The sequence below is a fragment of the Elephantulus edwardii genome, unplaced genomic scaffold, assembly GCF_000299155.1.
Source record: "Elephantulus edwardii isolate Elephantulus edwardi_28Jun2011 unplaced genomic scaffold, EleEdw1.0 scaffold00026, whole genome shotgun sequence".
Lineage (NCBI taxonomy): Eukaryota > Metazoa > Chordata > Mammalia > Macroscelidea > Macroscelididae > Elephantulus > Elephantulus edwardii.
The window spans coordinates 3,978,436-3,996,174 of NW_006399776.1; the positions used below are offsets into that span (position 1 = coordinate 3,978,436).

General features: G+C 39.5%; 1 protein-coding gene across 3 annotated transcripts in view; it reads left to right on the forward strand.

Annotated features, from left to right (window-relative positions):
• The window catches only part of TTBK2 (tau tubulin kinase 2), a 168,056-nt gene extending 153,419 nt beyond the window's left edge, over positions 1-14,637 (forward strand). For 2 of the 3 annotated variants that reach the window (XM_006882969.1, XM_006882971.1), the window contains 2 exons: positions 550-1,826; positions 13,580-14,637. In XM_006882969.1, coding sequence (XP_006883031.1) covers positions 550-1,826; positions 13,580-14,042 — 1,740 coding nt within the window. In that variant the 3' untranslated portion in view covers positions 14,043-14,637. The remainder of the gene's footprint in view (positions 1-549; positions 1,827-13,579) is intronic. The other variant, XM_006882970.1, reaches the window with a different exon arrangement.
• The last annotated feature ends 3,102 nt before the right edge of the window (positions 14,638-17,739 follow it).

Genomic DNA, 17,739 nt, shown 5'->3' on the forward strand with positions numbered 1-17,739 from the left:
ACCTGCAGGGGGAGGAGCCATTCCTACATGAGTTCTGAAGAAGAGGGTAGTCTGTTAGTGGAATCTGGTGAGAGTCGTAGCTATAGGTGAAGAGCCACCACTGACAGGAGCTATGGCCAGGAGTGAGGGAATGTAGCCACTACCAAGGCTGCAGTCCCGGAGGAAGCAGGGAAGAGTAACACTCAGACTTTCAGTTTTCTAACTCTCTGATCCCTTTTTGGTACCATTATAAGTTGGACTTATAATCAGAAGGAAAGGAGCATAGATGGTACAATCTGTAGGGGTTACACTTCCAGTACCTATAACCAGCTAAAAACAAGAACAAGATAAACCTGGAAGACTTTCCTATACAATGCCTGAATAGTAGAGCCTGACTACCATCTGTTTTTATTTACAATTACTCTTTTTAAATATGAGTTGAGTGGTTAAGATTGATATTCATGTTCCTCTTATGATTTGGAGTAGAAGTTTTATCCATGTTAAACCTCCAATCACAGTCTTAAATTCTATTCCACATTAATTATATTCTCCTTTTTTATTCTCCTTCAGATTACAATTCCTAGACCTTCTGTGGCATCTACACAGTCAACTTCAGGGAGCTTTCACTATGGTCAGCTGCCAGAGAAGAAAGATCTTCAGCCCATGGAACCAACTGTGGAACTTTATTCTCCGAGAGAGAATTTCTCTGCTTTGGTTGTGACAGAAGGTGAACCGGCTAGTGGAGGAAGCAGGACAGACTTGGGACTTCAGTTAGATCATATTGGTCATGACATGTTACCCAAGGAAGTTCATATTAGAGAATGTGATAAATCTCAAGACCTGGGACAGAGGGATCTACCTGACCATAGCAGAGTGGTAGTGAGAGAATGTGAGAGTCTCCCTGGAGAAACTGAAGAGAAAAGCATTCTTCTAGGGTCAGATAATGATGATGATAAGTTAAGTAAAGGGCAGTGTTGTATTGAGATTTCCCTTCTCCCCGGAGATATGGTAACTCTGGAAAGGGATCATTCGGCTACTACTGAACCTCTTGATGTGACAAAGACACAGTCTTTTAGTGTGGTGCCAAATCAGGACAAAAATCATGAGATAATGAGGCTTCTGGCAATTAGAACTTCAGATACTTCTCCAAGAGTCACTGAACCCCATGCAGAAGGACAAAAGGGCCAGACAGCAATGCAAAAAAATAAGATCTCTAAGGATGATGACATCAAGAGTGAAGACTTGCTGGGTCATCAGGGAGACCTGTCTACTTTTTTGCACCAAGAGGGTAAAAGAGAGAAAATGGCTCCCAAAAATGGAGAACTATTTCATTGTGTTTCAGAGAATGAACATTGTCCTCCATCCCGGAAGGATGGGGTTAGATCATCGTTTGTGTCTAGACACAGTCGAATTCCTGTTTTAGCACAAGAAATAGACTCAACTTTTGAATCATCTCCAGTATCTGCAAAAGAAAAGCTCCTCCAAAAGAAAGCTTATCAACCAGATCTAGTCAAGCTTCTGGTGGAAAAAAGGCAACTCAAGTCTTTCCTTGGTGACCTCTCAAGTGCCTCTGATAAATTACTAGGGGAGAAACTAGCTACTGTTCCTGCTTCCTTTTCTGAGGAAGAAGTCTTCACTCCTTTTTCAAGACTGGCAGTAGACTCTCACTTGAGTAGGTCAACTGAAGATAGCTTTCTATCGCCCATCATCTCCCAGTCCAGAAAGAGCAAAATTCCAAGGCCAGTCTCATGGGCTAATACAGATCAAGCCAATAGCTCAACTTCATCTCAGTTCCTGCCTCGACCACCACCAGGAAAGCCACCAACTAGACCTGGAGTAGAAGCCAGGTACTGCTATATGCTTTCCCTGTGTTGAGTGTGGAACATTATGTCTAAGTCTGGTTTATTTTCAAGTTAGTCGCCTCATTTCTTTTTTTCCCCCTGGTCATCCTTTTTATTCTGTTTCTTTCCAAGACTTTACAGCATACTGTAATGGTAGATGCCAGCCTTGATTCAGGTTAATTTTTGACTCTTCCACTTTCTAGCAGTGTGCCCCTCAACTCCTGTATATATAAAATGGATGAAATATTTGCCTCATGGTTTTGTGACAATGAAATAAGATAATGTACATCTAAATTTGGGCAGTGTTTAGCATACAGTAAAGATGACTTATTTCCCCAGGCCATTTTGGGGGTGAGGGGATAAAGGTTACTGACAAGTCACTTTCAACTTAGGGAAACCCATGTATTTCAGAGAATGGTGCTGATAGAGTTTTCAACAGTTGTAATCTTTCTGAGGTAGGTTGCTGGACCTTTCTTTAAGAACTCTAGGTATACTTAAAACACTAACTTTTCATCATGTCCTCCTCATTGTTACTGAGTTGGAACCAACTGATAGCTGACCCTCCAGTGAGTTTTTATCGTTTATAAAGTGAACTGGCAAAAATTGCCCCTCTTTTTTCCAATGGAGCCATTGGTGGAATAACATCAACTAATATTATGACATCAGGTTCTCTGTTGAACACCATATTTATAACTTGATATTTGGACCCTCTTTATACTGTTTTTATTAGGTTATAATGAAGTAAACAAAAATATTTAAAAGATTTCTCTAGACCCAATGATAGGTACAGTCATACGTAACAAAGATAGTGCTTTGCTATTTACTATAGTGTGTGTGTGCGTGCATGTGTTGTCTACCATTGAGTCTGAAGCAACCTATAACTGACCCTCTGGCAGGTTTTCAGAGGCAGTTAATCACATAGGAAGAGTTTGCCCATGGAGCAGCTGGTGGCCTCAAACTGTGTATCTTCAGGATTGCAATGCATTTTCTTTCCTCTAGGCCACCAGAACATTATTTACTATATAGTATACTTGCTTATTTAGATAGGCTCATGATATATTTGACCATTCTATGGTGGGATGGATAGATAGATAGATAGATAGATAGATAGATAGATAGATAGATAGATAGATAGATAGATAGATAGATGATTTCCCCCCCCCCTTGTTTTGTACCATTGAATCTAATCCAAATGGCATATGAGGAGATTGCCCCTCCTTCTCCAGTGGAGCATCTAGTGAATTCAAACCACACACTTTTGAGATTGCAGCGCAGCTTCTTGCCACTAAGCCACCAGACCTCCTTTACTATGGTTATATTTTGAAGAGGGGAAAAAACACTGGAAAATAATGAATGAATGTTTTTCTTTGAGCTGTGGTTAAAAGGCTGGGGGTGGGGGAAAGAGTAATCTTTTAACAAAAGTAAAATGAAAATTAAAATACGTTTACTGAAAACCATTGACAGTTCTGGTTGTCTGAGGTTTATCATTCAAATATCTTTCCAGAGAATGCTGCTGGCCTAGTGGCAGGAAGCTGTGCTACAATCCCAAAATACCTTTCCTAGCTGATGAGTAACTTTTTATTTTATGCTGAGGTATTTCTTTTGTTAAGGTGAGAGGATTAGGATGGGATACAAGCCCCATACAAACTTATATGAGCTCATGGGACCTCCGTGCTAGCTCTATTTATTTTGGGTTGCTTGCACTCAACAGATCTTATACAGTGCCCACCAGTCTCTGCAAAACCAGCCTGCACACGTCCAGTCCTGTGAGTCACTTCCCTGAAAGGTCTGAGTCTCGGAGAGACTGTTCCAATGAACCACCAACCAAAGGACATAAAGGAGCTAGGGAACTGAACAGAGGAGCTGCTAATGTAAAAAATCATAGATATGTGCAGAAGATCAAGCATTTGGGACAACATTGACTTGACACTTCTTATAACTGGTCTGCTACTAAACAGAATGAGTTGAGTATAATAGTAGGCCTCTCTAAAGACTTTTGTAGCGTGTTAAAATGAGATTCTGTTTTATTAACCAGCAAAACTTGCCACTCTTCTCTATTTACTTTAGACTTGACCTAGAGTTTCTACTCTAAGAATATTGAAGTCTGTTAGCTGAGGCATTTTAAAAAGGTGATTCTTTGAACAATATTCACTATTTATTTTTTATTCTGCACTGGCATCTGTGCTTAACAATTGTATATCTGTGTGATATATCACTTTATAGTTTAACTCCTTTGGAATGCCATTTAAATGAATTTTAATTGTCATTTATTAGCACATTTATATGCCCTGTAAAATAACACTTTACAACCCAACTGCAAAAGAGAGGAAGACCCTTGATGAGATAAATTTGATAAGAGTTATTGCAGCAGTAGGCTTACTGCTGGGATGATAAGGATGACACCAGATAGAACAGGGGTCAGATCTGTTGTTTATAAGGTCCTTCACTGCATTCACTGCACATAACAACAACCAGACTAAGTATCTGACAAGCTAAGTTCAGGATAGTAGGTAGCCACACAACCAGCCTAGGACCGTGCCTACACAACCAGCCTAGAATAGTGCCCGCTCAACCAGCCTAGGAGCCACCTGGGCCTTGGATCCTCCGCTTTATATCATGGTACATGAAACTTCTTTTTCTGACATTCCTCAAATTTTACTAAAGTAAAACCTGTGTAAGTCAGGACCTCTCAAAGAAGGTAATCTGTCAGACAAAGGAAAACTAAATATTTCCCAGTTAAACAAGCAATGAAAAAGTGATGAGGCGGACCCCTATGAGAGGCAAAAACTTGTGAAACCTAAAATAACAAGGCAATGTCATGAAGTCGGGCTTTCACAAGTTCACTGCAAAAAGCCTTTAAAGGTAGGTGTAACCAAGTTGAATTTCATGCTAGTACTTTTTAGAGTGACTAGATGGTGGGGACAAAGGAGAAGAGAAAATTCAGAAAAGATTTAAGTAACTTGATCTGGCTACTGGAGTGATTACACCTTCTACACCCATGCTTTGTAGATGCTAATGCAAGCAACCAATCTTGGAAGTTCCTCTCCCACTTTCTTATTTAAAGAGTGGGTGTTTGAGCAATTTGAGGTTTGAATTATTATTATTATTATTATTATTATTATTATTATTATTATTATTATTTTGATCTGAGTGAAAGTTTACCCAGCATACTACTTGGGTTTTTTTTAAATTTTATACTGGTTTTTTACAAAGTTTGAGTACTGGGTGTTTTACAGAGTTTGAATACATTGTTTTTCACACCAGATCTTTCTCATTTCCTTCACCACCCCCATCCATTAAATTGTGCATTCCCATGATTCACACTCACACACACACACACACACACACACACAGCCTTAGCCCTCTGCTTTCACCCTACCCCCCATCAGATCCTCATACTCATTCTACAATGATGGTTTTATACAGCCATTCAAAACACTTCATATTAATGACAGTACCCACAAGAGATTTAAATTCTTAAGGGGTCAACAGTTTAATAAACCTCCTAGGTACTTGTTCCATGGTAGAAACACTTGACTCTGCCTCCATAAAGATTGCCACGTCGAAGACCCTGTGGGGCAGTTTTCCTGTGTTTATAGGGTTACTATGAGTTAAAATTGACTTGAAGGCAATGGGTTGGGTTGGGGTTTTAGAGCATTTAGGTTTCTTGTTCTCTTTTCATGCAAATACTTAACATTGACTGTTGTTATTGTTGTTGTTGTTGTTGTTATGTGCCAGCGAGTCACTTGTGACTCATAGCGACCCTCTGTACAACAGCCCTGAAACATGCTTTATCCTGTGTCAACCTTATTATTTCTGACACACCTATCCTCATTACCCCAGTCACTGAGTCAATCCATCTCATCAAGGGTCATCCTCTCTTGTGCTGTCCCTCTACCCTTCAAAGCATGACGTCCCTCTCCAAGGACTGGTTCCTCCTTGCAACATGCCCAAAGTATGTCAGATGAAGCCTCAGAACCCTTACCTCCAAGGAGCAGCTTGGCTTTACTTTCTCTAAGATGAACATGTTTGTTCTCCTGGCAGTCCATTATACATTTAGTACTCCAGCACCACAGCTCAAAGGCATCAGTTCTCTTTCTGTCATCCCTAGTCATTGACAGTACTGGGGGGGCCGGAGGGGGGCGAAATTTAAATTGTAATGGTCAGCCTTTGGTATGGATTGCATCTCAATGTCAGGAAAACAAAGATTCTTAAGACTGAACCAGTAGGTAGCATCAATGATGGATGGAGAGGAGATTGAAACTGCCAGCAGTGTCATCTTGCTTGGATCCACAGTTAACACCTTTGGTACCAGCAGTCAGGAAATAAGGAGACACACTGCACTGGGAAAATCTGCAGTTATGGACCTTTCCAAATTATTGAGTGGTGATGTCAGTTTGAGGATTAAGGTGCATCTGATTCAGGCCATGGACTTTCTAATTACTACCTATGCCTCTGAGACCTGGGCAGTGAATAAGGATGTCAGAAAAAGAACTGACGCCTTTGAGCTGTGGTATGGGAGAAGAGTCCTGAACATTCCATGGACAGCCAAGAGAACGAACAGATAGACTTGGAGAGAGTGCAGGAGTGCAGCTGGAGTGCTCTTTGGAGTCAAGAATGATGAGGTTTTGCCTCACATACTTTGGACATGTTGTGAAGAAGTACTATTCTTTGTAGAAGGGTATGTTAGATTGGGAAGGGTGGAGAGTCGGCAAAGAAGAGAAGACCCTTAACAAGGTGAATTGACACGGTAACTGCTGCAATGGGCTCTTGTGTGTCAGGAAGTGTGAGGGTGGTCAGGATAGAAGAGGGTTTAGATCTTTGGTTCTAGGGTTGCTATAAGTTGTGCTCAGCTCAACAGCACCGAACAACAACAGTGGGATCTTGTAATAATATAGGATCTTGTAAAAATATTATTTTCCATGTGACCTTTTAAAAATATTTTGTATATTTTTCCACATTGGTACATGTAGCTCTAGCTCCTTGAAAAGTAATATATGATAATTAATGGTGTAAGACCTCATGCACTTATTGCAGAGGGTCAAGGACTGCAGTCTTCAGTATCAACTGAGGCTCAATGTCAAGAAGACAAAAATAGGGGAGCTCTGGTGGCCTAGTGGTAAGGAGCTGCAACTACAATCCCAGAGGCACGCGGTTCGAATCCACTAGATGCTCTGCCGGGGAAGGAGGGACAATCTCCTCCTGTACCAGTCAGATCTGATTTGACGGTACACTCATACAAAAATAATAAAAATTAAAAGAAAAAGAAGACAAAAATACTCACACTGGACCAATCGGTAGCATCAGGATGAATGGTGCAGAGATTGAGATTGTTCACAGCTTCAGTTTGCTCGGCTCCACAGTCAACACTCTTGGCACCAGTAGGCAGGAAATCAAAAAACTTATTGCGATGGGAAAGTCTGCTGTTAGGGACCTCTCTAAAGTACTCAAGAGCAACGGTGTCTCTCTGGAAACTAAGGTGCCCCTGATACAGGCCATGGTCTTTGCAATCACTTGTTATGCATCAGAGAGTTGGACAATGACTAGAGAGGATAGAAGGAGAATTGACACCTTTGAGCTGTGGTGCTGGAGAAGAGTATTGAATGTACCATGGACTGCCAGGAAAACAGATTCATCCTAGAGAGGGTTAAACCAGGCTACTCCTTGGAGGCAAGGATTCTGGGGCTTTGTCTGACATACTTTGGACATATTGTAAGGAGAGACAGGTCTTTAGAGAGGGACATCATGCTGGGTAGAGGGGAGGGACAGTGCAGGAGGGGAAGGCCCTCTATGAGGTGGATTGATTCAGTGACGGGTAATCAGGATGGGTGTGTCAGAGGCAATGACATTGGCACAGGATAGAGCATGGTTTAGGGCTGTTGTACATAGGGTCGCTATGAGTCGCAAATGACTTGACAGCACATAACAACAACAATGTACTCTAAGTTATTATACTATTTCTATATTATAGACATTTAAGTTGTTTCCAGATATGTGTTACTGTAAACTGTGCTGCAGTGAAGAACTTTGTACATAGATTTTTAGCAGATGTGCTCATATTTTCAAAAGCACAATGCCTAAAAATAGATTTGTTAAAATTTGCACATTTATAATGCTTACACATGTAATTTCTTTTTAAAATACATTTATTAAAATTGCCCTCCCTGTGAAAGGAAGGACATTCTGAAAGGAATAGATAATTAGAAATCATATGTATGACAATTAATAATAACCTCATATGGAGAATTGAGGGAAAGGAATGAATGAATGCATGAATGAATTAAAAAACCAAACAAGCCATTAAATACTTGGAGGGACAGGGGTGGAAGTACTTTCCCCACAAGGCAATACTAGTGATTCATACTCAGACCAACTGTATATGACATGTCTTCTTTACACTCTTGGTAATCACTTAAAATTTGGGGGAAGGTAATCTGATAAGTTATATCATTCTTTTAATTTGTATTTGTCCAATTATTTATATGATTCTTTTCTATGTATTTTTTATTTGAACTTATTGTATGAGTTGTTGGACATGTTCATGTCAGACTTTCTATTGAGATATTTATTAATCCCTTTGTCAACAAAATACACTGAAGATATTTTATCCTAGTTTGTTGCATTTTAACTTTTTTATAGAAAAATTTAGTGTTCCTGGAACTGAGTATCTTTTAAGCTTGCTATATTATGTATCATTCCAGTCAGTTGGCCAGGTGATTGTCCTCCAAATTTCCAAATTGGCTCAGGATAGGGCAGGCACAATCTGGTAAACCTGTCCAGGGCTGCATCTGTGTTGAAATATGTCAGCTGATATTCAGTCAATTCTTAGGGCCTTGTTGTCAGTTCCTTTAGAGCAGCTTGAACTACTTCTTCATCACCATTGCCTCTTGGTCATAAATGATTATCCAATTCATAGTGACCAATCCAGTCTATCTCCATTCACTAAAGCCTATAATGTCCATTTTATTCATTCCATTTTATTTTTAGCAACTTCCACTTTTCTTATATTAGGACTTCATACATTCCATGTTCTAGTTATTCATGATGTCTGCAGCTTTTTCTCCTTATTTTTTAGTGACTTCCCATCTTGAGTTGTTCTTCTAATGATAGAGCTACCATGTTGCTCTGCTGTTGATTTTCTAAGGCCTATTACTTTAGAAGTGAATGGTCAATCTTCCTAGTCTGTCTTAAACTAGTAATTTGTACTTCATGTATCATAAAGTACAGTGCTGTGAGTAATAGGATACTGTCCTTAAGTGTACAAGGAAGACCTGTTATACAACTATTATTCAGATACAGGTGCCAACAGCTAAAGCCAAAGATGAGGAAATTGAGGAATTCTGCCAACTTTTGCATGGTTTTTGCAGTTACATGCTATGCATCAGAGAGCTGGGCAGTGACTAAGGATGACAGAAGCATAATTGATGATGCCTTTGAGTTATGGTGCTGGAGAAGAGTCTTGAATATACTATGGACCATCAAGAAAACAAATAAGTGTCTTTCAGAGGGTAAAACCAAGGTTCTTTCTCCTTGGAGGGTAGGATTTTGAAGCACTATCTCACATACTTTGGGTATGCGGCCATCAGAGAAGGACATCATGCTTGGAAGGGTGGAGAAACAGTGCAGGAGAGGAAGACCCTGGGTGAAATGGATTGAAACAATAACTGGGGCAATGGGATTAGATGTGTCGGAGTCAGTGAGATTGGCTCAGGATAGGGCAGGCTTCAGAACTGTTGTACATAGTGTTGCTATGCGTCACAGGTGACTCGATGGCACATAACAACAACCACCACCAATGCTTGCAATCAGAAATTGACCAGACATGCAGTTAAGATGAAGTGATAATAATTGATGTCTGGAATGCAAAAGTTGGAAACAAAGCAGAAGGGATACTAGTTGGAAATGAAGGACTTGGGGACAGAAATGGGGCAGGAAATCGAATAGTTGAATTTGGTACATTCAATGATTAATTCATTGCATCTACCTTCTTTAAGAAGCACAGATTGGGGGGGCGGGCCTGGCGCAGGAGAGAGCAAAGCAGCTCTAGCAACCAGAGATGTGGCAGAGAGTCTTCCCCCACACCCTCCTCACCCTATTGGCACTCACTTCCGCGGCAGCCAATAAGAAAGATAAAGAAGGGTGGCCTGGGGTTCTGAACCGCCAGCAGCAAGGACTGCGAAGTGTGTTTCCGTGAGGGCACTTGCGGAACCCAGACCCAGCACATCCCATGCAGGGTGCACTGCAACTGGCAGAAGTAGTTTGGAGCCCACTGCAAGTACAAGTTTGAGAGCTGGGACGTGTATATGATGGAGGCATCAGCACCAAAGCCAGCGAGGGCGCTCTGAAGAAGGTGTGGTACATTGCCCAGGGCCAGGAGACCATCCTCGTGATGAAACCCTGCACCCCGAAGACCAAAGCCAAGAAAGAGAAGGCAAAGAACTAGAAGCTTGAACGCCAAGGAGCCTGGCTTCATCCTCCTGCAGGCCCAAGATATAACCCACCAGTGTCTTTTTTTTCTAAGCTAGCTTTATCAGTCAGGCTCTGCCTCTCCTTCTCACTCCCCCACACATATCCCCTCACCCCAAGCACCCAGAGTGGGGAGAGTCCCTGGATGCTGGGAAGTTTGGGCCTCCTCCCAACAATAATTTAATTCCCACTTGCCCTCCTCACTCTTTGTTCTTTCCCACAATGATACCATGACTAAGAACATAAACCACCTCCCCCCCAAAAAAAATAAGAGCACAGAGAGCAACTATACATGCAGACTTCACCTGACGGACTATACAGGAATCAGATTACATCTGTGGAAAGACTTACTGGAGAAGTTTGGTATCAGCAGTAAAAACCAAGCAAGTGCTGACTGTGGAATACACCATTGATTACTTGTGTGCCAGATGAAGAAAAAGAAAACAAAACCAGAAGAACCAAAATACAACTTTGGGTCTATCCCACCTGAATTTAAAAAGTCATCTCAAGAATAGGTTTGAGGCATTGAGCACTATTGATGAGTTGTGGGATTATATAAAATTTATCATTCATTAAGAGAGCAAAATGTTGTTATAAAGAGGAGGAAGAAAAGTCCAAAATGGGTATAAGAAGAGACTCAGAAAATTGCACTAGAGCATTGAGAAGCTAAAAGGATAGAGAAATAAGTAGATTTCAAAGGGCAGTTCGAGAAGACAAGCAGAGTATTCTAATGGATTGTGCAAAGGGCTGGAGTTGGAGGATAAAAAGAAAAACAGCTAACTGCAACTACAATCCCAGAGGTGCACGGTTCAAATCCACCAGATGCTCTGCCGGGGAAGGAGGGACAATCTCCTCCTGTACCAGTCAGATCTGATTTGACGGTACACTCACACAAAAATAAAAAAAAGAAAAAGAAAAACAGCTGCTTATTTCTCAAGTTGAAAGAACTGAGAAATTCAAGTTTCAAATTACAATAATGAGAGATGCTATAGTAAAAATCTTGAATGACCCAGATGTACCCAAAAAAAGATAGCAGGAACACAGAGTCATTATACCACAAATACTTGGTTTGCACAGAAATATTTCCAGAAGTATCCTATGATAAGAACCAATGATGATAAAGGAAGACATTCAAGTCTCATTGAAGGCACTGGCAAAAAATAAGGCCCAGTGAATTAATTGAATACCAATTGACAATTCTCAACTAACAGATGCAGCTCTGGATGCGCTTACCATTCTAGGACATTTGGAAGACAGCTACCTGACCAACTGACTGGAAGAGATCCATATTTGTTCCCATTCCCAAGAATGGTAATCCAGCAGAAAGTGGGAATTATCAAATAATATCATAAATATTACATGTATGTAAAACATTGCTGAAGATCATCCAAAAATAGCTATAACAATTCATTGACAGAAAATTTAAAAGTTCAAAATGGGTTTAGAAAAGGCTATCACAGCAGAGAGATCATTGCTGATACTAGATGGATTCAGGCTGAAAGAAGATGAATGTCTGTGTTTTATTGACTATGCAGAGGTATTTGACTATGCAGATCTTAAACTGTGGGTAGCATTGAGAAGAATGGGAATTCAGAACAATTAATACCAAGAAACTGTTGTGTGAACACTTCATGGCTTAAAATGAAGAAAGGTATGCATCAGTGTTGTACCTTTTCTCCATAACTATTCAATCTTTGTGCTGAACAAGTTATTTGAGAAGCTAGACTTTATGAAGAAGAAGGTGACATCAGGATTGGAGGAAACCCATCAACAACCTGTTACACAGATGACATAACCTTAATTGCTGAAAGCGAAGAGGATTTGAGGCGTGTGCTACAGAAGATCAAAGACTACAGCTTTCAGTATGGATTATATCTCAATATCAAGAAAACAAAAATCACCACCACTGTACCAGTAATCAACTTAATGATGCATACATACATACATACAAGATTGAAATTGTCAATGATTTAATAATCTTACTTGGATCCACAACCAACACCCTAGATACCAGCAGTCAAGAGAGATATAGTTTTGGTAAAGTCTGCTGTCAGGACCCACTGACGGAAGAGCAGTGATGCCAGTTTAAAAACTAAGGTGAGCCTGATTCAAGCTATGGTTTTCCATTCACCTGCTATGCACCTGAGAGCTGGACAGTGAATAAGGTTGGCAGAAGAAAAAAATCAATGTATTTGAATTTTGGTGTTGAAGAAAAGTTCTGAATATTTTTTGAACTACCGAGAGAACAAGCAAGTAGGTCTTAGAAAAGGTACAATCAGAATACTGATTAGAGGCAAGGATGGCAAAGCTTCATCTCACAAACTTAGAGCATGTGAGGCTATTCTTGGAGAATAGCATCATATTTGGAAAGGTGGGTTCAATGGAAGAAAGGAAGATACTCAGCGAAATGGATTAGTACTATGACTGTGGCAATGGGCTCAAGTGTGTAGGGGATGGTAAGGGTGACGCAGGATAGGACAAGGTTCAGATCTCCTGTTCATAGAGTTACTGAGTCATTTATGGTTCTAGGAGTCATACACAGTTCAAAGGCACCTAACAGCAATATAAACAAACACAGCACCAGATTTGTACAGTGATCATGTGAGATTGTTGTTGTTGTTGTTAATGTGCTGTCAGTGTACTTATTCTCACTGAAGGATGTTATTACCATTGAAAGATGCTATTGAGTTGACTTCCTTCCTAATCCTTTTCTCTGTGCTTACATCCACTGGTGCAACCACTTTGTCAGTTCCTCTCATTGAGAGACTTCCTTTTCCCAGCCCCCAGAACCCCCTCCTCTACTTTTCAAGCATGGTGTCCTTCTCTAGAGACTTAAAGCTAGGAGACATTAGATTTTTCCAGGGTCATAGAACTGGTATGTGAAAGAGTAACTCTTTATCCTGTAAATGTATTTCTTTTTTTTTTAAATTATCTATTTTGGTGAACTGTTTACACAGCAAATTAAGCTCCCATCAACAATTTCTATATATTGTTACATCAGTTACATACATTTTTTCATAATGTGTCAGCAGTCTCATTGCTTTCATTGTGGTGGTTCTATTTACTTTGATCCAGCTTCCCTGTTTCCCCCTCCTCATGTACTTGATGGTAAATATTGACCATTGAATCTTTTAAAGATGCTTATTTACAGAGTACAGTATCAGTGATATTTAATTATTTCATGGTGTAGTTTATGATATTACACAAGTCATACAAATGATTTTTTTGGAAATTCTAACTTTTCAGGCACACTTGAAATGAATTAAAATGAAAACTATTTCTCTTTTTTTCAGACTACGACGATATAAAGTCCTAGGGAGTAGCAATTCTGACTCAGACCTTTTCTCCCGTCTGGCTCAAATTCTTCAAAATGGATCACAGAAACCCCGGAACACTACTCAGTGTAAGAGTCCAGGATCCCCTCACAATCCAAAAACACCACCCAAGAGTCCAGTCATCCCTCGCAGAAGTCCCAGTGCCTCTCCTCGAAGTTCTTCCTTACCCCGCACATCTAGTTCCTCACCATCCAGGGCTGGACGGCCCCACCATGACCAGAGGAGTTCATCCCCACATCTGGGGAGAAGCAAGTCACCTCCAAGCCACTCAGGCTCTTCCTCCTCCAGGAGGTCCTGCCAGCAGGAGCATTGCAAACCCAGCAAGAATGGCCTGAAAGGATCTGGCAGCCTCCACCACCACTCGGCCAGCACTAAAACCCCTCCAGGGAAGAGTAAGTCAGCCAGTAAACTCAGCAGATAGGAGCTGGGCTCATCTCTGAAAGGTGTGAGCTCTTCCTCCTAAGCCTGATGCATGTTGTGTCCTTGTACTGTCTATTTAAAAAAAAAAATCAGTGTTGATCTTCATTTGCAAAAAAAAGTAACATTATAAATTATTCAAAAGAAGACGTAAATATGGATAAGGAATTACCTATGGCATGCAGCAAGCAGATCAACAATCAAGGCCTTTGTGTAGGAAGGGGCAACCTAGCAAATCCAAACAGGGAGAAATTGGTTACATGACTTCTGTCTGCCCTTGAAACCAGACTTGAGGGTAGAAGATGAAACAGAATTTTAAAGGTTGTGGCTCAATTTTGTAAGACCCTACTCAAAGATAATACAGCAGAAGTGAGATATCTTAATATTTTCATTCAAAACTTTCCAACCTTGGAGAGTCAGAATTGCTCAGCTGTTAAGAGTATTACATGTAAGAAGGCCCTTGCTCCTGTGACTCATGCATTTATCTAGTGTACTGAGAAGTCACACCTTGACTTTGCCTTTTTCCTAGTTTCCTCCCAGAATATCACGTTTTAAAGTTGGTATTTCTAACACAATCCAGCTTCTCTTTTTTCATTTTAACAGTATGTTTTAATAACACTTTGAGCACTGCATGCTGGGAATTAGAAATACAACTACCTTTTTAAGTTCCCTAATAATTTTCTTTTTAGCAACATTTCTTAACCCAGTACATCATTACTGCAAAAAGAAGTAACTGGGAAACTTGGGTCAAGGAAGAAAAGGTCTAAATCAAGGTGCTTTGTAGGCTTTAGGGAGAGACAGAGTGTGGAGAGAAGAACACTGTTCCTCCATTTCCTCTGTGGAAGGGAAGCTGACCAACTTGGACCTTTTTTCCTAAGGTCTTCTGAGTACAGATGCTTTCTACTGTCCATGTCCAAGATGCTACCAGGAAAGCACAAAGTTTAGAATGTGACTTTATGCTACTAGAGATCTAGAAAGGAAGGAAGAAATTAGGTATGTTGAGGTTTATAATCCTCAAGCTGTGTTTTATACATTTTATCAATAAGGAATTAATATCTTCAGAAATAAATTTAAGCTGAATAGTTATCTTTAAATGGTTTCTTATCTGCCTTTCTTGTGCTTTAGTTTGACTACCATGTAATCTCAATTTATGACGTGAGGGGATCTCATGTGTTCTGACCTCATTCTTCTGTTAACAAGAATCAGGCAAAGTGAAATTATACCAGACTTTTAAAATGGTCTCTTTTATATTCTCTAGGTATTTTGTGTCGTAAAGACCTTATGAAGGTCAGATAAATTGGTCTGCTTGCTGTTGAAATTTGCCTTCTAGCAAACATCTGTGCTTTCTCTTTGACCTTGTGTTTGCTGCCTGATAAAGTTAAATTGGAAAAAAGAAAAGAAAGAAAGGTACTGCCTCATCAAGTGAACGTATTCTAATGCTGCATCAAAGCTGCCCTGAAGCTGCACTGAACTTACCTTGTTTATCTGTGTTGAACTTTTTAAAATAAAACTTTAAACACTACTGAGACATATATGGTCTCCCATAAGAAATGTAGCATAGTGTGGAATTTTAATTTTTGGTTTCAAGCACTGCAAAGGAATGCAATAGATAAGACATATTTGCTACTTAAGCAGCTGTATTATTGGAAGGCCAATCCCTCTGTATTATATTGTATAATAGTTACTATAACATTATTTGCATGTCTTCATGGTAAATTATATAAATATTTATAAATATATAGAAAGACATAATGCTTATATACACTCATTCTTTCTCTTCCATTTGTAATTTCAAGACCACAGATGGTGAAATTCCTTTTCTATTGTGTGCCTTGTGTACACTTGGGCCTTGCCTACTTTCATTTTCTGAAAATATGTTCTTGGCATGTGATGCTCAGATTGTTCTTGCCTTCCCTGTGTGTAATGCTCAGGTTGGCAAGCCTTAACAAGCCAAGATATATTCTTTAATTTTCACATAAAGAAGATTTTAATAGAGGAAAAATTCCTGGGACATGCTTGTAATACTGTTTCAAAGATACGTTAATCACAAAGTTTTGTCTTTATGATTAGAGTGGATAAACTGGGATGAAAATCATGATTCTAACATAATGAATTTTTATAAATCTCCTGAAAATTGCCACTCCTTTTCACTTCACGTTTTACTTGGTAGTGGTAGTAGTAGGAGGGGGATACCTTCAATTAAGGCATGATCTCTTTCCCCCAATTGTATTAATTATTAAATGAAATTACTAAAAGTAGCCAGTTTTAAATCCTGATCCCTCTGTTCAGAAGTGTGCTGCTGAGGCCATAATTGTGGTACCCGTGTGTTGTTGTAAATTTCTCACTGACATTTCTCAGCTGGCAATCAAAACTGACAGCGATGCAATGTGGCAGCTGAATGTTTTCTTTCTTGATTCTTTTTTCTGCCAATCTTTCCACTGTGTTGCCCCTTATTCCTACACCAACAAACTCGTCCATAAATAGTCTCCTTAGGTAATAATGTTTTCTTTCACATGTAGAGAATAGTTAACCAAAGAGATTACTGCTGTTAATTTTGAAACAAAGCATACTAAATATATCTTATGTATCAATAAGTCTACTTAAAAGTACTACCTTATATAAAAGATTTATTTTACGGTTTTAAAAAGCATAGTTTGTGCTTTAGATGTTAGATGTCTCTCAGGCTAAATACATACGTGACAGCCCTGAACAAAGCACTTTTGGAACAAGGATTATTATTTTGTTTTATTTGGAAGTATGATGTAAAGAATGGGTTCTGTTATTATTACTCTTTATTTTTTAATTTATCTTTGCCATTTGTTTTCAGTAATGGTATATTTTGTATTTGAGTGACAAAATTTCCTGGTAATTCTAAACCAGTTTGCTTATTCTACTTCAGAGAAGGATCTAGCTATCAATCAAAATCAAACCAAACTAAAAGTCATATGGGGAGAAGTTGTGTTTTGAAGACCAGGTGCCTCCACGCTCCACTGTCAAAACAAAGTGACTGATTACCTGTCACACCTGCCCTCCATGCCACTTCTCTTAATCCTTTTGTTGACTCTGTAGCAGAATTGCTACTTACCTGTGCTTTAATTTAAAAAAAAAAAAAGTACTGCAGGGTTAAGGTGGAGTATAAATTAGAGTTAACAACAGCCCTTTCAGGCAGCATTCTTCTTGAATTATGCTGCCAGATCTGGAATTCAGATGTGCAAATCTGTATTTTTTTAATTTGTTGAAATCTTAAACATCCACATAGTGTTTTTTTAGGTTATTGGATTTTCTTGGAGGGTGGGGACTAAGTTTAAAGGCATTTAACAGTAATGTATAGTTAACAAAGGAGGTAAATTTAGCCTTGTAAATTCCCTGTGAAGGCAGATAGTAAACATCTTGAATGTTAAGATATAGGCAAACACTCTCATTCTTGATCTGGTGTGCAGTCTTGCTAACTTACAGTAGCAGAGAGTTACATACACTGTTTTTAAGTTTCATCTTTTGAATGTTTTGTTTTACAAAATTGCCAAGTTAAGCCCTAAATAAGTATCAAAAATGTAATTGAAACCCACTGTAGTCATTATCCACTTCCTAGTATTTGCTTTAAAATACTGAACAAATGTCAGCTGTTCCCTAGTATTTCACGTACCTGAGTATCTCTTCCTGTTTAGGCCCTTACAATGACGAGAGATTCATAGAATAATGCT